The sequence below is a fragment of the Centroberyx affinis genome, unplaced genomic scaffold (assembly GCF_046629955.1).
Source record: "Centroberyx affinis isolate AG114_WGS23_722 - 3 ecotype Tasmania unplaced genomic scaffold, CSIRO-AGI_Caff_v1 ptg000810l_1, whole genome shotgun sequence".
Taxonomy (NCBI): domain Eukaryota; kingdom Metazoa; phylum Chordata; class Actinopteri; order Beryciformes; family Berycidae; genus Centroberyx; species Centroberyx affinis.
Window position 1 is genome coordinate 13,723 of NW_027279413.1, and position 20,529 is coordinate 34,251.

Genomic DNA, 20,529 nt, shown 5'->3' on the forward strand with positions numbered 1-20,529 from the left:
CTTATTTTGATATCAACGTGTGAAACAACAATTTGTGTTCTTCTGTGGTCCAAGAGAAGAGAATTTATGACTTGCGTACAAGGTGTCAGGTTGGGAAAAAACGTTTGATCTCTCAGATGTTGACCATACTGAGGGAAATTCAGTTCTTCAACTTTTATCTCTCTCAAAGTCTGTCATTTGGCCGTGCGTAATTGTGCGTAAAGATCAAAGGCACCAAATGGCACAGTACGCCGGTTCACCATTTCCCAGCAAAGAACTGGTTTGGCTTTGATAAATGAATGCAAAGAGATTTTCAAAGCATTACTTGCTTAAAACGAGGATTTCCATGTTTTGAAGTCAGATTTGATGTTGAAAAGGTCTGCGTAAAAAGAGAAAACTGTATTCGACAGATCACTTAGTATGCATGGATCTAGTGAGAGTAAACCCACCAAAACTTTTATGTTGAATAGAGTTTAGCCCTCTTTCTCGGCCTGATATAAATCTTTATGATAGGAAATTCACAGTTTACTCATAGTAAATAGTATCAAACGGCTGTAAGCTATATGAGGACAGATCTTTTAGGGGAAAATATAAATTATTGCTTTTCTGAATACATAAATTATTTTAGTTTGTATTGGTGGAAGTGCAACTTTCCCCAACTTTATTTTGCACTAGAATAGGAGGTCAGTCCAGTTCAGTGTGGAGGTTTTCCTCCTTTCTCAGAAATAAAACTATCGAGTCAATGATTATCCAGCTGTAACTGGATAAGCAGTTATGTAAATCGTCAGACGTGTAGCCAGCGGCACCCCTCTATTTATTGAAGCAAATGGTTTTCCCGTAAGACACTGTCCCCATTATTCTAAATTAATGGATTCACTGAGATGCAGTTAACCTCCCACGGCGAGTGCACTTCCTCAAAAGATCAGCTCACAGTTTATTCTGCCCACTGTCTTCACATTTACTTTAGACATACATTACAGATAAGACAAAAATCATATTCCATAATGATATGCCATTCGTCGATAAATAGAGAGCTGTTTCAGAAGGTGAATATAGTTTATTTGAGCCTTTATTGCCAGACGTGGGGAAAATGGGCTTGAATTAAATCTACAATCGGGTTCACACCTTGTTAACAACGCCATTAGCCTCCCTTTACATTCGCTGATTGGTGATTTACATTTGCGACCAAATAGCATCTTTATTGCTGTTTACCAAGGCTTTGGGGACACTGTAAACTGAACGGCAGCATTTGATATAAAAAGTGGAGCTTCCAGGAGCCTGCAGTCACTCCAACTCCAAGTTGCCGGCTGTGAGGTTCGGGGACATCGATGCACCAGGAAACTACTATTGCGCGCACTATTTCCGAGATGTTACTGTTTGTGATTACCTTTGCCACTTTAGTGTGCACCGCCGCTGCACGGCCTTCTCTCAACTATTTGGAGAACCACTTCACCGCAGAGAACGAGTCAGAAGAAGTCCGGTCAGCGGCCATCAAGAGACTTCTGGAGGTTTTTGGGATGGAGGACCCCCCTCTCACCCGAGGCCACAAGCAGCCGCCTCAGTACATGCTTGATCTGTACAACACGGTTGCTGATGTGGACGGCGTGACCAAGGACCCCTATCTTCTGGAGGGGAACACCGTCCGCAGCTTCTTTGACAAACGTAAGATCCGCTCGTGCATAAATCCGCTTGCAGTTGGCTGCTCTGCGCGGTAAATTAGACAGAGGTTTGTTCTGGTTTCTAATGATGTAACTTCCTTTTCAGTGCGCAGTGAACAGGTTGAGTTCAGGTTCAATTTGTCCACGGTAGCCAGAACTGAGAAGATCCTCACTGCAGAGCTGCATCTCTTCAAGTTGCGACCTCAGGCATCAGTGACATTCAACAGACATCATTTCTGCCAGGTATGTGAACTGTAGAATAAAATTAATATGCTCTAATCTCAAAGATCATAATTTATGTCAGGTATTTGAAGGATCAAATGAAAGACAATGATTCTACTCTAGTACAACTTTCACTTCAAGTGTTGGCATGTTACTAATGTTGAACACATCAATTCTCTTTCATCCAGGTCAGTGTTTATCAGTTGCTTGATACCAGCAAAACCAACAGTACACAGGAGAAGAAGTTGCTGTCTTCTCGACTGATCCCTATCCACTCTACTGGGTGGGAGGTGTTCACCATTACACAAGCAGTAAGTATCCGCTGCTCTTTAAGGTCTGCATTAACTGCTGCAAGTAAATACTGAAGGTTTACTGAATGAATTCTGTGTCTTAACTGACCAACGTGAACTTTTTTTCCACAAAGGTTCGCTCCTGGATGGCAGATGAAGGCAGTAACGTGGGGCTCCAGGTGGTGGTTCGGACCCTGGGAGGAAGCCAGATGGACATGAAAGTGGTCCGCTTTGCTTCAGGCCGCAACCACCACCAGAGCAAGCAGCCCATGTTGGTCCTCTTCACTGACGATGGCCGCCGCTCTGCTACTCTTGAAAGCAAAGGTAAGACATGAACTGTTATTGTCTTGCCACTGTAACCATAGGATCTGTTCACTGGTAGAGCAAAGTCATGAGGGGCCCAAGTGCAGGGATGTTTAGGGTCCTTCTGCCTATAAGCAGGGCCATAGCTAGGAATTATGGGTCCTGTGCACAAGAGGTGACTCTGGACCCCCCTCCACTTTCCTCTTGTCCCCACAGCACCGTTATTCCATCTCTGGCAAACATCTGTGTCTACTCATCCACAACTCAAACACACCTCCACATACTCATTTACTGATCAAGTCCAATTTTTGCTCCATTTTGTCTCAGGTGACACAAAAGTTGCTGTATCATATTTTTGAGGAATTTATTTGGTTTCAGTTATGTACATTTCAACCAAACCCTTTTTCAAAACCAGAGCTGTTTGAAGAAAAAATATGAAATATTTATAAATATACAATAACTGACTGTATAGAGTAATGTTAATAACTGTATAAACTGTACATTAGGGGAGATTACTCTTAGAGGGGCCCTCCAGCACTATGGGCCCTGATATAGTTGTGTCTGGGCCCCAAGCTCTATTCAAATATACTATATATTATGTGTCCTAACCAAAACCTCTCCTCTCCTCCACCAGACCTAAATGACACCCCAGCCTCTCCCAGCCTGCCCCAGCTCCCCATGGCAGGTGCTGCCTCCCGCAGCGCCCGCTCCCTGGACTACAGCGAGGAGGACGGCGTGTCGCTGCCCTGCCAGCGCCTGCCGCTCTACGTGGACTTTGAGGAGATCGGCTGGTCGGGCTGGATCGTGTCTCCGCGCGGTTACAACGCCTACCACTGCAAGGGCTCCTGCCCCTTCCCCCTGGGCCAGAACATGAGGCCGACCAACCACGCCACCGTCCAGTCCATCATCAACGCCCTGAAGCTGACCAAAGGCATCGAGACGCCGTGCTGCGTGCCCGACAAGCTCTTCTCCATCAACCTGCTCTACTTCGATGACGATGAGAACGTGGTGCTGAAGCAGTATGACGACATGGTGGCAGGAAGCTGTGGCTGCCACTGAGGACAGCTCCCCACTAGCCACTGGTGTCCGGCTGCACAGATGTGTGTTGAAAACTACAACGTAAACAAGTCATCAGTCTGGTTTTGGCACATAGACAGCCAGCTGCCCTTTTACACTCAATTGCAACAAATGAGTAATGTGCTGAGTCAAACACGTGGCATTGTAATATATGTAAATAATCATAAATTATAATATATGGCAGTGAAGGAAGTGATATCCTGTGAAAGATGTAAATGTGTATATTTTATGTTTTCTGTTGTAAACTATTATAAAATCAGAATAAATGCTGGAAAGAAATACAGTGAATTTATTCCAAAACCTTTTTTGATACAAAAGGTATCACTTTATTATCATTTTTGATGTGTAATCTGAATTATCATTGACTATGACAACATATTTGAATATTAAATCATCAAAATTGTACAATAAGCAAAAAAATATAAAGTCAACAAGTATAGTAAGTATATAAGTAAGAGTATAGTAAAAAAAAATCACAACATTTACATTAGATGTTTTCAACAATAACCCATATGTTGTTGAATTTTCCTGAATAAGTCTGATTATTTCTAACCCTAACCCTAAGAAAATATACCTCTTGCCTTTTTGAGCCGTACCTGAAGTTGATTGGATCTAATGGGTGTCAAATGCTTTCTAACTTTTACTGACACACCACTGATGAAGGCAGCTTTGCTGAATCATGTAATGTAACCAAGACAACCTTTTTAGTTTTGCACATAAGACTCTACTCTTCATTCCAATATGTGAATTTCTGATAGCAGTTTCAAAAAGTTACATGTCCTTGTATCATGCGTGTCAATACATGATGTGTTGTTATGTAGACTCTCTACATCTGCATCAACACCACCAAGACAAATTCCTGAACATTTACTGTATTTGGCAAATGAACTGATTCTGACTATGATTTGGATTCTGATAGAACATCCATCAAGGATGCAACTTGGTACAGAATGTCTAGAAGTCTCTCAACCTTAAGGTTTTACTTCATTTTCTTTGTCCAATGATTCTTCTTTAGGGCGAGAGCGCTGCAGCTCGTGTCTGGAGAGATGCTGCACGACGGCCACACCGATGCAGTCACCTAACACGTTGATGGCGGTCCTGAAACGATCCCTATCGACAAACATGCAGGACGTCCTGCGGTTAGGAACTTGATATCAGCATGACTTGATCATAACCACACACAAGTTTGGGATGATTTCAAAATGCAATATGTGACAGAGCAGGTTAGGGTGAGGGTTGACCATGTTAAAATTGGAAATAGTAACACAATTCAGTGGATTATGGAACTCAGTAATGTAATTTGATTACTTTCAGTTAGTTTTAGATTACTTTGCCTCCAAAATTGAAAGGATAACACTTGCAATTTATAGACTAATTAAGTTTCAACTACAACCAGTAAGTTGTAGTGTTGATTATTTCAATCAGCACTGTCTTTGCTTTTAAGCACGGATTCAAGTAATCCAACAAGTAATCATGCATTTTGTAAAAGTATCAGTAATCTACATTGTTGTACTTTTTTCAGGCTGTAATTAGAATGACCATTTTTCGTAATCATTTTACCGTAATCACATTACATATAATTGGTTACTCCCAACCCTGACAACACACAAACATACACACACACACTTACAGCATCCAATCCACAGCTATGATCAACGCCATGTCTTCAGTTGGCAGTCCAACTGATGTCAACACAATCACCACGGTTACCAGGCCAGACTGTGGGATACTCGCAGCACCGATACTTGTAGCTGTGGCAGTAATACTGCAGAGGAACAACATGACAAAAGTCAAAAGTGGATGAAATAATGTTGAATTGTGTTGTAGTTAAGAGGTACAAAGAATTATTCAAAGTGCTTGACAAACGATAAGATAATGTAAAGAAAAGTCAGTAAGACAAAATAAAAATCCAGTGGACATGAATCAAAAACAGAGTCAAACACGCAAATACAACAAGAACATTCTGTCTGTAAAATGTTTTTTGAATTAGCGAAGGAGTGATTTTGCCAGCCTAAGCTCATCAAACATGGATTTCCAAAGCTTATAGAACTGTGTAAGTCTCCATTTGATAATACCTGATGATGATGATTTGACCCAGGGTAAGGTCCATATCATTAAACTGGGCGATAAATATAGCAGCCACTGCCTCATAGAGAGCAGTGCCATCCATGCTGATGGTGGCTCCTATAGGCAGCATGAAGCGCGTCACCCGTTTGTCCATGTTGTGATTCTCCTCCAGGCAGCGGAAACTCACAGGTAGGGTCGCAGAGCTGAAAAAGAAAACAATAATATAAAGTTAAGTAAGTTCAAAGTAAATATTAAAGTACGTATATGCACTTCAACTCATATTTTGGTGTTAGGGAGCGAGTTATAGGCTGTGATCACATAGGATGCTTTTTTGAACAGGCCTGCGCTTCTTTTTTCCAGTTATTTTAAATGTTTTGATTTCAATGGTTCAGTTACGCATCTCCCCCAAACTATGCACCACCTCAGGTTTTGGATGAAACTTTGTGTTGCATAGCAACAAGCATGATGTAACCTGGATGTAACGCTCCTTTGAGCTGTTGTTATCTCTGTTAGCTGCACTGTGTGTTAGCAGGAGAAAAAAGTCTATCTGATCATGACCTTAAGACCGCTTGTTAGCAACACTACAGCATGCCACTTGGGCTAAAACCAAATCTATGAAACAATATATTTAAGTAATTTCAATCATTTTTATACTCCTCTATGGTTAACTCTATTGTGAAACAAGTGGGAAGCTGTTTAGAAGGTGCTACATGACAAGTTTCTGCACCTAGCATCTAAAAAAAAACTACTGGTGCAAGTGCTTTTTTGGATAAACTGAAACAGCATGTCGTTTGTGATAAATCAGACAGACTTCTCAAAAATCTGATCTGTCCCTTCAAAATAAAAGATCTAGTGAAATATTTCAGACAACAGTAGGTCATCCGCAGCGAGTCAAGCTGCCACACTGACTTTGGGAGCAGCAAAGTGATCTAGCGAGGACGGAGACTGTCCTTGAACCGGAGAACCTGGGTTCAAAGCCTCCATGACACCAAGCATTTACGCGGCTAATGTGTCTTTCAACACATGTCGTGTGGCTGACCCTGACCTCTGACCTGCCTGTTCGGGGGGGGGGGAATGAAAAGAGAATGAATAACCTGTCACATCATCTTTATTCAAGCTTCTGCAGTGTGTAATGTTTGACATAAACACTCCAGCTCACCTGGATGCGGTCCCGAAGGCAGTGACGAGAGCCTGGGTCAGACCAGCCATAAACCTGTAGGGATTCTTATGCGTGACAATGACGTAGAAGAGAGGAAGGGTGAAGAGGCTGTGGATTGTCAGGCCGGCGAACACACAGAGCATGTACATGGCCAGCTGGCGACCAACCTCCCTGATCGCTTTCATCACCACAATCTGCCCTGCGATCAGGAAGATGATTGCCACCGGGGAATACCTGTGGGATACAGATGAGATACAGCAGAAGAGCTGTTGAGAGAGACAAACTGTAGGGGGAGACAAGGAGTATTAGCTATGAAGGGCCTGTATATCGTATGTTCCTGACTGTGAAGTTTATGTTTCAATGTTTTCTCATGAGAATTCACAGCTAGCAAAACTTTTTTGCATAATTCATAAAGTGTCCATGTGTCAAATATTATATTTCTGGTGATATCTCACACACCACTGGTCTGATTTTGACGAAACTTAGAGGAATTATGCATCTTTGCACTGTGTTCCACTGACTAAAAGATTACACTGATTGGTCGAATGGGGGTGCTATAATTAAATAATTAAAAATTTTAAACTCAAAATGTGATATCTCATACACTACTGGTCTGATGTTGATGAAACTTGGAGGGACAACGTGTTTTGGCACTGTGTAATGACATAAAAAAAAATACACTGATTGGCCTGATGGGGGTGCTATAATTAAGGGTCAGAATTTCAAACTTTGAAAGCCCATGAGTGCTACTCCACTAGTCTAATTTAAATGGAACTGGTTGCGTGAATTGTATGTGTTCACTAGTTTAGTTTAGTTTAGTTTAGTTTAGTTTAGTTTAGTTTAGTTTAGTTTAGTTTAGTTTAGTTTAGTTTACACGGCTGTGAAAGCACCAGAGTTGGCTACCACTCATCTGTAGTCCCTGGACATATGATGAACAAAAAGATGACAGCAATAATCAATTCATTTTCTTCATAATTTGATTTTAGCTTCCCATTCTTACCAGAGGATAATTCTGACCATACGCATCATGACTTCATTCAGGCAGTCAAAGAAATCCCTCAGTGGTTTTCCCCGAGTCTCCATGCGGCCCAGAGTGAGGCCAAAGCTGCAGAAGAACACCATCAGACCCAAGATATTGGCCCCTTCTGAAGAGCCTGGCACCGGCACCATGTCATCTTTGAGGGTCCCATTGGTGGAGTTGGGTGATGCAGTGACCTCACTGGTTTTAGTGCCCACACCAAGACGCTTTGCCACTGAATCGTTCTTGGAATAAACTGTTTTATACTGGACAAAAGATAGACAGTTCACACATCTGAGCATAACACAGTGTAAATACAAAAAGAAAACACAGCAAAGGCGGATCTTACCTGTTGGAAACAAGCTCTCACCAAATTTGAAGGGAACATGTTTCTACAAAGCAAAAAGACAGATGTTTACCTCAGATTGGATGTTGATGATTAATTGCCTTAATATGCCATTATACGACGCCTCTAAATTTTATAGAGGAAAACTGCCTCAGGAAGACTCTACAAGGTCCTTGAAAGCATTTGATGCGTACCTGATCAGATCCAGAAAGGAATCCAGAGTTGGTGGAGCCTCCACATTACCAGCAGAGGACACCGAGGCGTCTCTGCTGCTTTTCCCCGGCTGGATAAGAACCACCAGGACGATGCCGGTGAAGACAGCGATGACGGTGGTCCCAATGTAATAACTAATGGCCCGGAGCCCGATTTTCCCTGAAGTTCTACTGTCCAGAGATGACATACCTGGAAGTAAAGTGAGGTTGTAACGGATGAATGTACAATTTGTACAGCATGTAAAACTGACAGTGTTTGTGATTGAGTTGATTTGAGTGCGGTATGTGGATTGAATCCTAAGGTTATTACACTAAAACTTTAGCTAAGACAAAAGGTGTAAAAAACATCGCTGTGAAGTTTTTGGCAATTTTTACTGAACACTAATTGAAAAAAATAATGTAAATAAAATTATTATTACTATTATCATTAATAATATAATAATTAAGTTATTATTTAATACCGGTTGCAAACATATACAAAATACCTGTTCTGAATTTCAATCATCATACTTTTAAACCCCCTAAAACTACAAAACCTAGAACTGAAAACTAAAACTGAAAACTATATAAAAATGAAAATTAATGAAAAATCCCAAACTATAATAACCCCTGGTCCTATACAGTATAGCACAATGGGTAGAGTCAGGTTTACGGCTGTGATTCCCACTTGGGCCACCTGGGCCAAAAAGTGTGTGCACTCATGGTGCTGTAAGGTAGCCTGGTGTCCAGCCCCTGTGAATCGCAGTCTTCAGCACTCTTCGAATTGACTGCGATTCATAGGGGGCTGGACAGCAGGCTAGCTGTAAGGTGCTTTACTGTAGATTTAGTCCACCAAATGACAAATGTGTGGTAATTTTTTCCCAATAAGTATATGAGTATATTTCCATTTGGGTCTAACCTGAAACCAAACTGGAGACAATGAGAGGCAGCACCAACATCTGCAGCATTCTGATGAGCAGCTCTCCAGGAAAGGAGAAATATTCAATGTCCCTGGCCGTCATGTTACTGGAGCGCAGAGCAAAGCCCAGGCCAACCCCTTGGAGAAAAACAGAAAGACAGAGGGACATATAAGTGACATTAGTTAAATACTGCTGCAAATACAAAACAGTATGTCTTTGTGGTTGTATCTGCAATGCAATATACAATACATAGACATAGAAATATACATAGACATAGACATGGAAATAGAAATACACATACACTACATGGCCTACATGTACAACTACAAATAGATTCTGCTATTTCAGCCACACCCACTGGCGACAGGTATATAAAATCAAGCACCATATTGAAAACAAAAATTGAACTGAAAAAAAACATCATTGAAAATAGTATTTATTGAAACAGAAAAAAAACACTCTTGGCATTGAATTTTTTTTTATTTAAAAATAAAACATTGGCATCAACAAATAAAAACTGAATGTAACACACTTTCTCATTTTTTGACCATGCACTCACATCTTTTTTTTTTTTCGTTCAAAGTTTTTTTTTTCAATTACAGTTTCCTTCTTCTGGTGAGGTGAGGGGTTGGGTTTGGGAAGAATGCTGATTATAATTATATAATTATATAATTAATTATATACATGAGGTAGGTGTTACAGGTTTATTGCACAGGGATAGTTTCTGTCACTGTATGCCTGATTTAAGTGTTCATTAGAGTGATGGCCTGTGGGAAGAAATTGTTCTTGTGTCTGGTTGTTTTGGCGTACAGTGTTCTGTAGCGCCTACCAGAGGGGAGGAGTTGGAACAGGTTGTGTCCAGGGTGTGATGGGTCTGCAGTGATCTTTCCTGCCCACTTCCTGACTCTGGAGATGTATAAGTCCTGAATGGAGGGCAGGTTGGCACCAATGATTTTTTCTGCAGTCCTGACTGTCCTTTGTAGTCTGTTCCTGTCCTGTTTGGTGGCCGATCCAAACCAGACAGTGATGGATGTGCAGAGAACAGACTGGATTATTGCACAGTAGAACTGGATCAGCAGCTCCTGAGGAAGGTTGAACTTCCTGAGCTGGCGTAGGAAGTACATCCTCTGCTGGGCCGTTTTGATGAGTGTGTCTATGTTGGACGCCCACTTTAGGTCCTGGGTGATTGTGGATCCCAGAAACCTGAAGGTTTCCACAGCAGACATGGTGCTGTTGAGTATCGTGAGGGGGGGCAGTGTTGGGGGGCTCCTCCTGAAGTCCACTGTCATCTCCACAGTTTTGAGCTTGTTCAGCTCCAGGTTGTTATGACCACACCAGAGGGCCAGCTGATCAACCTCCCGTCTGTATGCAGACTCGTCACCGTCTCGGATGAGGCTGATGACCGTTGTGTCGTCTGCAAACTTCAGGAGTTTGACAGATGGGTCTCCTGAGGTGCAGTCGTTTGTGTAGAGGGAGAAGAGCAGAGGGGAGAGCACACATCCCTGGGGGGCGCCAGTGCTGATTGTCCGGGTGCTGGATGTGATTTTCCCCAGCCTCACCTGCTGCCACTGACAGGTGGAGGCTGGCACAAGAAGAAGAATGCTGGCATTCTTGTTTGCGGAGGTTGACTGAGAAATAAGCCTGCATTCTACTTTTTACGATCATCTTCTGGTAGTCAGCATTAATACTTCAAAATATGCAGATTAGATGATTAGATTTTAGATTAGATTTTAGGCTGACACAAGAAGAAGAATGCTGGTATTCTTGTTTGCGGAGGTTGACTGACATTGTGTTGATGTCATTCAACACAATTGTGCCCGCTAAGCTCACTCCCAAGCTCAGGATCCTGGGTCTTAACACCTCCCTTTGCAACTGGATCCTGGACTTCCTGACGGGCAGACCCCAGGTGGTGAGAATGGGTAACCTCTCCTCCTCTGTACTGACCCTGAGCACCGGAGGCTGCATACTCAGTCCCCTACTGTACGCCCTGTTCATGCATGACTGTGTGGCCACGCGCAGCTCCAACGCCATCCTTAAGTTTGCAGATGACACCACCATCCTGGGTCTCATCTCCAACAACGATGAGACCACCTACAGAGAGGAGGTCAGCGCCTTGACAACATGGTGCCAGGACAACAACCTCTCTCTCAACATCTGCAAGACTAAGGAAATGATCGTGGACTTCAGGAAGCGACAGGGGGGAGGTCACGACCCCATTCACATCGATGGAGCTGAAGTGGAGAGAGTCTCCTGCTTCAAGTTCCTCGGTGTGTTCATCAGTGATGACCTCTCCTGGTCCAGGCAATCGGACACGGCAGTAAAAACTGCCCATAAGCGCCTATACTTCCTGAGGAGACTCAAGACGTTTGGAATGTCTGTCAAAACTCTCACTAATTTCTACAGGTGCACTATTGAGAGCATTCTCACTGGTTGCATTACTACCTGGTACGGCAGCTGCTCGGCTGCTGATCGTAAGGCCCTCCAGAGGGTGGTGAAGACAGCGGAGTGCATCATTGGCTGCCACCTCCCCTCCGTGCAAAGCATATACAATATACGATGCCTCAGGAAAGCACGGATAATCATAAAAGACTACGGCCATCCAGGCTATGGACTGTTCTTGCTGCTGCTGTCTGGTAGACGTTACCGGAGCATCCAGGCACGGACTACCAGACTCACAAACTGTTTTTTCCCCCAGGCCATCAGGCTTCTCAACCAGCCACACTAATCTCAGTGATCACTTTGATCACATGATCACCAATGTATGCTAGACACTTCCTATGTTCATTAAATGTACAACACCAAAAATTGTTGTACATATCCATTGGCACTCCTACACTGTATATTTATAATATTTATTACTCCTATTCTTACTGTCCATATTGCCATCTTTACTAGCTCTAGAACTGCTGTTAATGTTCTTCTACTTTGTATATTTTTGTTATTCTTGTCTTTATTTCTGACTGTTTTTAACAATTTAATATTTGATATATTTCTTTTTTATGCCTACTACGTAGTTGTTGCTTGCCACTGTCCTAAGAATTTCATTGTTCAGAATGACCTTGTGTTATACTGTACATTTGATAAATAAAAACACTTTGACTTTGGCACAGAAACAAACCTGCATTCTTCTTTTTACGGTCAGCTTCTGCTATTCTGCATTCATACTTCAAAATATGCAGATTAGATGATTAGATTTTAGATTAGATTTTAGGCTTGCACAAGAAGAAGAATGCTGGCATTCTTGTTTGCGGAGATTGACTGAGAAACAAGCCTGCATTCTCCTTTTTACGGTCAGCTTCTGGTAGTCAGCATTAATACTTCAAAATATGCAGATTAGATGATTAGATTTTAGATTAGATTTTAGGCTTGCACAAGAAGAAGAATTCTGGCATTCTTGTTTGCGGAGATTGACTGAGAAACAAGCCTGCATTCTCCTTTTTACGGTCAGCTTCTGGTAGTCAGCATTCATACTTCGTTTCATTCATACTTACAGTTTTTCAACGGCAATGTTTTTGTTTTTGTTAATTTTTTGTTTTCAATGCCAATGTCCTGTTTTTCAATGCCATTTTTTCCCCAATTCCAAATACAATGCCAAATTTTATTCCAACTTTCAATGCCAAATACTACAGTCACTGTTCTGACTCCATTAATGCCATAGGATATACTGGGTAGGTCAGTCAAATGATATTCCCTCCTGTTGTTTGTTATGGGTATGTTGCTGATCTTGCATTTGTTTTTGATTATGTTATATATGTGCATACTATTTATCACATTGGCTACTTCTGTATGGCTCCGATTGATTTTGTGTTGAAAATGTTAATTAGGGAGGAATGTTGTATTGTAGGCTACATCTGTTGACCAAGGCCAAGCCTTAGGGACATATAACCAGATGTACCGTCTCAGGGTAGTTCTCAGGGCCTTCTCAGGGTCACGTTCATGTTCATGTTGTTCCTCTCCAATGATGCATCATTAAACTTAGACTTAGACATAGAAATGTGCATAGACATAGAAATTCGTAGTAAGTAAAGTAAGTAAACTCACAGCATTTCATAAATATCACTTACCTAGTACAACAGAAGCCAGAGTGAAAACAATAAAAGCATTTCTCCTGAGAAAAGCTTTGATTTTAGATGGATTCTGGGACGACGGTTTGCAACCTGAGTTCTGTGGTGTTTCGCTGTCCGTCAGGGTTTCCTGTTCATCCTTATTCTCCAAGTCCACCATCTCAGACAACTCCTCAGAGCTGGCTGGCATTTCTTTCATAATAAGTCCCTATATGACCGGTACAGGCTGCAGAACTACAGAAAGGAAGAAAGTGTTTTGGTCTCATATAGGCATTAAGAAAATATACCAAAGACACTGAAAGTATCCATAAAACTTAGGAGATTCAAAGTTCATTTGCAGAGGAAAAAATGGCAATTTAGTCATGTCAATACATTAGTGAATATTCTGCATTTAATAGTAATAATAATAATGACAATGATAATGATGTAGCAGTTATGGGCCAAAAGGGCTTAAAAAGAATAAAATATACTGAGCTAAAAACTGGAAAATACATTCAAAAGACAAATTAGTTAAAATAAAAAGATTTAAAAATGGGTAAACTCAATAACATTACAGGAAGCAAGTGCATTTTAAGAAGTGACTGAAAAGATACAGAATTACAGCCTACATTACAAGCATGCGTTCTTCAGGCGTTCCACTATGTAAGGGGTCCTGATGGAAAAAGTGCAATCACCTTTATAGTACTATTCTACCAACAGTCCTCACGCATGAAGAACATTGACTACGGTAAAGAAAGAATGGATGCAAACCTTTGAAAGAGTAGGAATGTTGCAGTTGTCCCTCTTGCTTCCTGGACAGGATATGCTGTTAGCTGTTAAGCTGTTAAATGATAAATCTGTTTCCATACTGTCCATTTAGAGGTAAAAAAAAAAAGCTGTTGCTATTTCCGGGATAAAACCGGTTTGTTCTATTCTGTCTGTATCATTTGATCCTGAGCCATCTTGGTTGCTCATGCCAGGTATAATAACATGGTGAAAAAGAATGTCAACTTGGAATGTCAGTACAATGATTGTTGATTAATTCATGTGGCTGCGTTAATTTAGTATGGTTCAAAACGAATAAATTGTCCTTGAATTTAAAAAAAAACTACTTTTTAATATTTAATAATAGAAAAAATAAAATGAGTGTTAAAGACGTAGAAGTGATGATTGACAATAACATCATTTCTTTAACCTCATCCTCTAGATTCTTAGGCATATTAATTGATGACCAACTGTGCTGGAAACCCCATATTAAAGATATTTCATCCAAAATTGCCAAAAATACTGGTATCTTAAGTAAAGTTCGTTATTGTTTGGACAAAAAAAACACTCAGATGTTGTACTACTCTATGATTTATCCTTACATTAATTATTGCAACGTCATTTGGGCTAGCACCCATCCTACCAAGTTGAATCGTATCTATCTTCTTCAAAAATGTTGTGTTCGAATCATTTCACATGCACCTTACTTAGCTCATTCCCAACCTCTCTTTAAGAAATTATCTATACTCAGCATCTTTCAAGTAAACTTCCTCCTCACAGCACAGTTTGTCTTCAAAGCAATTCATCATGAGCTTCCCTCTACAATACAATACAAGATGTAAGAGATAACTTTTGTTGCCTCTTACTCGAACATACATGTCTCAGTTTAGTCTTCATTTTAGAGGAGCCAAAGTTTTCAATCAACTCCCCCCGCATTTCTTTGATCTCACACCCAATCTGTTCAAAAAAGCTGTCAAACAGTATTTATTTCACAATCATCATGTTTATTGAGGTGATCATACTGCTGTCACTTTTTTTGGTATAATCACTTCATGTTAACTACTCCTTTCCTTTTTGTTTTGTTTTGTTTTGTTTCTTTATCCCTTTACTCTGTTTTTTCTTCTTTTCTTTTCGTTCTCTTTCAATATTCCTTTACTTATTTTCCACTTTTCCCCCCGATTTATTTAATAGTATTAATTTATCTATTGTATGGTTTATATTGTTTTGTTCTTTCTAAACTTTTTTTTGGATTTTATCACACTATATTGTAATTATTTATGATTGGCATTAAGGGAGACACTCCACAAGCCCCTAGGGGTTTCTTTGGTCTTCCTTGCACATGCTCTTAATGATGTTGGTATACATTATGGATATTTAGTTTGAACTACTCTTTTGTGCTAAATAAAAAAATAAAAAAAATAAAAAAAATGGCATGGTTTTATGTTGGTTGCTTCAAAACATGGTTGTCAGTACTGGTTGTTCTGCATGTGCTGCTAGTGAAGCCATTTGCAAATAACGGTATTATCTATCTGACCTATAACCAGGTAAATATTCAACAATCAAGTTCTCAGCTAATACAATGCCTGTCTCCCATCAAAAAGTCTATTTGCCCACTACAAAACCCTGGCTCTAAAGAGTGTAACCTGAGTAGCGAGCGAGGCGTTGGCCATAGAGTGGCACTAAGGGGGTTGATACCACTTGGCATGATGCTGGACGGCAGCCCTTGTTCATTGTCAAAGGGGCTGCTATTCACATTGGAGAAAACGATGAAATGCTGCCATTATAATGGGGAACCAAAGGGCCCCGTGGCAGCCCGACACCTGATCTCCTCTTTGGCTCTGGCCTCCTTTTGTCCCAGTATTTCATATCTGACATATCCACCAGCCCTCAAAAGCATTCGATGCTGGAGCAGCGATGGACCTGAGGCTTGTTGTCTGCATGCTCAGACATGGGGAATAAACAGACAATCTTCACAGCACAGCAGCTAGATGCCTACCAGGTCAGTATCACTCCCTTTGAACTTTCACTTTGTTCGCCTATTGTTCTCAAAAGAGAAACCGGTTTGCTGAAACTGCTTCACTTGTTTACTATGGTGCTTATCTTTCACAAAACGACCTAAATTTTTGGTTAAATACACAATAGAGGCACCGACACACTTGTTAAACTTCTCTTAATGGCTCATCTGTTTGCTAAGAAAATAGAGTAGATCCAGATGCTTGTGATGTCTGAGATAACAGATTCAGATCAAACGAGTCAAAGCCTGGTGGTTTTGTTGATATAGCTTCTGTAGCTTTATTTGCCACAGTTTCTTTTGAAGATCTGAGCCGGTTCTGAATTGGCCTGTCTTTAAAGGTTTGACAATTAACACCTCAGAGGCTCAGAGGCATGAAGGAATGCACATTTATTTTTTTTAATCTGTAAATGCCTGGATAGGACTATTTGTTTACATAAATACATACATAAACAATGCAGACATAAAACAGATAATTTCATAACAATTGTATCCGATTATATTTTATGACATATTGTATATTGCACATTGTTACCATGATCTGATTGTATTTGCAGGATTGTACATATTTTACAAGAAAAGAAATTCTCAGGTGAGCTCATTATTTTGTTTAAATTGATAATAAAATGGGACTAATTCTTATTATTTCTCAATCGTTGTTACTCTAACACACCTGCCTGAAATTTGTTCTGTTCTGCACCATGCCATACTGTATGTAATTGTAAATTATGAGTACTGGGAGACCAAACTGACTGTGGGTTAGGCTACTATTGAGATTAAATGATAATGAGATCAATGGCTTGCATTTGAGAACTTCACCTGTGGCGATTTATCTAATTTTTCCCTGTTTAATCTAAATAGGATAGAGATTAATAGGGACTGCAGTTGAATGGTGGCAGTTTTCTAACTTAGGGGGTTAGTTGACTGCCAGCTGCCCCTCTTAAATAAACAAATATATAATAATATAGAAGATATCTAGTAATTCAATACTGAAAGTAAATTTTTTAAACCTTTCCTAACCTAGACTGTTCTACCGCTATCGGGATTTGGCACCGCAGCTCGTTCCTCTTGACTACACCAGCCAGCCAGATGTGAAGTTACCATATGAGCTGATTGGCAGCATGCCAGAGCTGAAGGTAGACCCGCTGGCCCACACACACCCTGCAGACCCGCTCTCCCTGTGTTGCCGATCCATAATTAATGGCCAACTAATCGACAGAAGTCTTTGAAAGGTTATATGTTACCTGACTCCTTTAAACTTGGAAGAAAGCTGGTGGGTCGCATAGGGCACACTTGGTGGGATTGGGTCAATTATGTGCCTCTTTACACAGTGACAGCAAGGTAAACACGTGTGTTAACACTGACGTCTGCTGGGAAAGGGAGAGTGACTGTCAATATTATGCTGTATAATCGTCCAAATTGGGACACTTTTATACTTTATTTGGATTCCTGTTAGCCACTACATGAAGCAGCTGCTACACTCTGCTTTCCCCACACAGAAAAACACAAATTAGACAACAACGTGATGCATAAATGAAATGAAAACACATAATATCATAAGCCAGAATGCAACCTAAGAGCCACACACTCAATCCCTAACTATACAACTACCAATTCATGGCTGCTTATGATGAACTGCTCAGACTTGTCAGGCTGTCACAGATGTGGTGGTTTCCCTGCTGTCCAGGACAACCCGTTCCGTCAGAGGATTGCTGAGGTTTTCTCTGAGGATGGAGAGGGAAACATGACACTGGACGACTTCCTGGACATGTTTTCAGTCCTGAGTGAGATGGCCCCGCGTGACCTGAAGGCCTACTACGCCTTTAAAATCTACGGTAACACATCTTCACATCCATGAGTACCTGAAGCAGTGCTTTAAAAAAAAACATATTAGGGATGGGAACCTCCACTACTGTCACTGTTTTTAACCTGAACTTAAGCAACTCACTTAATAGTGTAAATAATATAATGATGCAAAATTCAGACCTGATTGAAGGCACTAATTGTGTGCAAAACAACCCCCCACATAACCCCTTGTACAAACCAGTTGACCAATGATGACCTCATATTTTCCCCAGTAAGTTTAATAAATATACAATATGAGTTGCACATTTTCATTTATACTGATGAACCACGGAAATCTTGTATTTTACAATGACAACACAGTATATAGGTTAAATTTAGGGTACAAACTGACTAGTATTGTTATTATCAACTAGTGCATCGACCAGTGATAAACTGACTAGTCGTTTAATTATTCCCCTCCCTACCAAATATACTGCACAGCTTTACAGGTCGTTCATGATTTGCAGCAGATTTCGATCAAGCTTCATTGCATCCTCAGCAGTCCTTCTGCCAGGACAAGCTACATTACATCCATCAATCCTCTGTGCACAGGAGGTCAGTCCATGTAACCATAGGACGGGAGAGCATGGCGAGGGGTTATAGAGCTTTAAGCATGATGGGAGGTGCATGGAATGGTATAAATGATTAACAAGCCCATTATAGAGGCGAACGGCTTGTCAAAGACTGGTTTGTGCTCAGCGCCATGTGTCCCCCTAATTAAGCAATGCTGACAAATGAAGATGTTGCACACACACAACCATGGTCATGGGTCAATGAAAGTTTTCATCCATTATTCAGACATATAGAAAAGGCATAAGCAAGGAAGGCGTCATTCAAAAAAAGCTTAGTTACACTGTGCTGAGGAAGACGAAGATCCCTGGGATACTTGTCTTATGAAGGATTAGGTGTGTTGGGTGAATGTGTAGGGCTTTACAAATGTGTTTAATTACTGATGTGCTGATATTGGCATTTTATTAAATATCGGAAATTGTCATGTCGAACACCTCTGACATGATGGAGGTCCCTCCCTGACCACAGCAACATAAGAACAGTCTGTACAGCGTGTTATTTTCTTTGGCTGTTTTATTTATTCATTTAATTTTTCAGTAATGTTTTTTGTAAATTCATTCCTCATTGTGTTTCAGTGGAGAGTTTTGGTGTCCCATGGTGGTCTAAATGCTGTTTCTGAGGCTTTTCCACCCTGACAGGAATAACATTGTAGAGGAAATAAAAGAATCCTTTATCTTCTAAATGGTCAAATTTGAATATACTGAATATTAGCACAAAATATTGGTTGTCAGCTTCAATACAAAAATCTAGGTATGGGTATCAGCATTCAGAAACCTGTATCAGTTGAACCCTAATGGATAATTACATTAACATATCCCAATATGATGGCAATCACAGAGCCTCAATTACTAGACATTCCTACACACAGACACACACACACAGACACAGACACAGACACACACACACACACTGGGAAACTGCTGGTCCAACAACTCACCTACTTTCTTTCCACTTGCTGCAAGATTTCAACAATGACGACTTCATCTGCAAGTCGGACCTGGAGAAGACGCTGAACAAGCTGACCCGTAACGAGCTGACGGAGGACGAGGTGAGGATGGTGTGTGAGAAGGTGATAGACGAGGCCGACCTGGACAACGACGGCCGCCTGTCACTGGAGGACTTCCAGCACATGATCGTCCGAGCTCCAGACTTCCTCAGGTGGGTCTCACATGGCATGGTGCAGCACCTACCATGGGATATGGAGGGTAAACCCACCTATACATTTAGAGATAACATACATATAATTTATTTGTATTAATATATCAGTGGTTGCTACCTAAAGATCATTTACCTACTTTATTACTTATCCCTATGTTGACTCTACTGCTGACTGCAAATGAGATCAACCAGAACTATTCTGATTTCTGTCCACAGCACCTTCCACATCAGGATATGAGGATACGAAGCAATACAGTGCATTTCTTAATATGAACAGTACTTTAGGATGGACTGATAATACTGAGGAGTGTGTGGAGAGTGGAGGAAAACTGAAGGCATCACTGAAGCCCAACTATGGCATCTTCTGCATGCCTCTTCTCATGGAAACGTCCAACATTTTGTGTATTTTGACTTTGCTGTATTCTGTAAAAACCGTTGTTTCATCTTCATTTTTACATTTTGGATCCAGAGTAACTTAATATGAGTGCAACAGTAGAATAAACATGTTTCTAATTTAAGCATTGCAGGAGACTAACAGTTCGGGTTTGTTTAACTTAGACTGAAAATGCAATGAAATGTTAGGGGTATTAGACCAAACATTAAGATAAGCTGCAAGCTCCACTTAAGTCCACTTAGAATTTTTTCTCTCTTTTCGTTTTATATTGCAGCAGTTTGAAATAACACTAATCCTGGTGCGGCTGCTAATCTATAATCAGATGGAAGCATCAACCAATCCATCAGGACAAGGCTCATTAGCTATGACCATCAACAGTAGATTTGTGTTTGTATCTGAGGGGCTCAGTTACACCAGGCTATAAAAGAAACATCTGCCAGAATATTCCAGTGGGTCATGGCGGGCCAATGGAGGGAGAGGCATTTGTGTCATGAAAGCAGTCACGCTCCATTG

The 20,529-nt window shown here is 40.9% G+C and overlaps 3 protein-coding genes across 4 annotated transcripts; 2 read left to right on the top strand and 1 right to left on the bottom strand.

Annotated features, from left to right (window-relative positions):
* The first annotated feature begins 1,346 nt into the window (after positions 1-1,346).
* Positions 1,347-3,511, top strand: admp (anti-dorsalizing morphogenic protein). The gene is made up of 5 exons (XM_071520580.1): positions 1,347-1,641; positions 1,744-1,880; positions 2,048-2,170; positions 2,284-2,473; positions 3,087-3,511. Exons 1-5 carry the CDS (start codon positions 1,347-1,349, stop codon positions 3,509-3,511), a joined length of 1,170 nt encoding a protein of 389 aa, XP_071376681.1.
* Positions 3,512-5,155: 1,644 nt separating this feature from the next.
* LOC139645012 (excitatory amino acid transporter 1-like) lies at positions 5,156-14,101 on the bottom strand. Its single transcript, XM_071520579.1, has 9 exons — positions 14,045-14,101; positions 13,295-13,528; positions 9,230-9,367; positions 8,314-8,521; positions 8,123-8,165; positions 7,756-8,039; positions 6,756-6,989; positions 5,605-5,799; positions 5,156-5,294 (listed from the first exon to the last, which is right to left on the bottom strand). Exons 2-9 carry the CDS (start codon positions 13,491-13,493, stop codon positions 5,156-5,158), a joined length of 1,440 nt encoding a protein of 479 aa, XP_071376680.1. The 5' UTR covers positions 13,494-13,528; positions 14,045-14,101.
* A 1,885-nt stretch (positions 14,102-15,986) lies between these two features.
* Positions 15,987-19,860, top strand: cib3 (calcium and integrin binding family member 3). 2 transcript variants are annotated; one of them, XM_071520582.1, is made up of 6 exons: positions 15,987-16,037; positions 16,607-16,641; positions 17,074-17,185; positions 17,737-17,884; positions 19,427-19,622; positions 19,839-19,860. In XM_071520582.1, the coding sequence occupies exons 1-6, from the start codon at positions 15,987-15,989 to the stop codon at positions 19,858-19,860; spliced, it is 564 nt and encodes a 187-aa protein (XP_071376683.1). The 2 variants fall into 2 exon arrangements, with proteins under 2 accessions (XP_071376683.1, XP_071376684.1); XM_071520583.1 differs by lacking the exons at positions 16,607-16,641; positions 17,074-17,185.
* The last annotated feature ends 669 nt before the right edge of the window (positions 19,861-20,529 follow it).

What these genes read in the sequence shown, in the direction of transcription:
- admp (XM_071520580.1), top strand. Translation starts at nt 1,347, where the DNA reads ATGTTACTGTTTGTGATTACCTTTGCCACTTTAGTGTGCACCGCCGCT. An exon ending in CCGCAGCTTCTTTGACAAAC is followed by an intron (nt 1,642 to 1,743) that starts GTAAGATCCGCT and finishes CTTCCTTTTCAG; the next exon opens with TGCGCAGTGAACAGGTTGAG. An exon ending in TGCTACTCTTGAAAGCAAAG is followed by an intron (nt 2,474 to 3,086) that starts GTAAGACATGAA and finishes CTCCTCCACCAG; the next exon opens with ACCTAAATGACACCCCAGCC.
- LOC139645012 (XM_071520579.1), bottom strand. Translation starts at nt 13,493, where the DNA reads ATGAAAGAAATGCCAGCCAGCTCTGAGGAGTTGTCTGAGATGGTGGAC. An exon ending in TCTGGCTTCTGTTGTACTAG is followed by an intron (nt 9,368 to 13,294) that starts GTAAGTGATATT and finishes TTTTTCTCCAAG; the next exon opens with GGGTTGGCCTGGGCTTTGCT. An exon ending in GGTCAAATCATCATCATCAG is followed by an intron (nt 5,295 to 5,604) that starts GTATTATCAAAT and finishes GTTCCTCTGCAG; the next exon opens with TATTACTGCCACAGCTACAA.
- cib3 (XM_071520582.1), top strand. Translation starts at nt 15,987, where the DNA reads ATGGGGAATAAACAGACAATCTTCACAGCACAGCAGCTAGATGCCTAC. An exon ending in GCAGCATGCCAGAGCTGAAG is followed by an intron (nt 17,186 to 17,736) that starts GTAGACCCGCTG and finishes CCTGCTGTCCAG; the next exon opens with GACAACCCGTTCCGTCAGAG. An exon ending in CGAGCTCCAGACTTCCTCAG is followed by an intron (nt 19,623 to 19,838) that starts GTGGGTCTCACA and finishes TTCTGTCCACAG; the next exon opens with CACCTTCCACATCAGGATAT.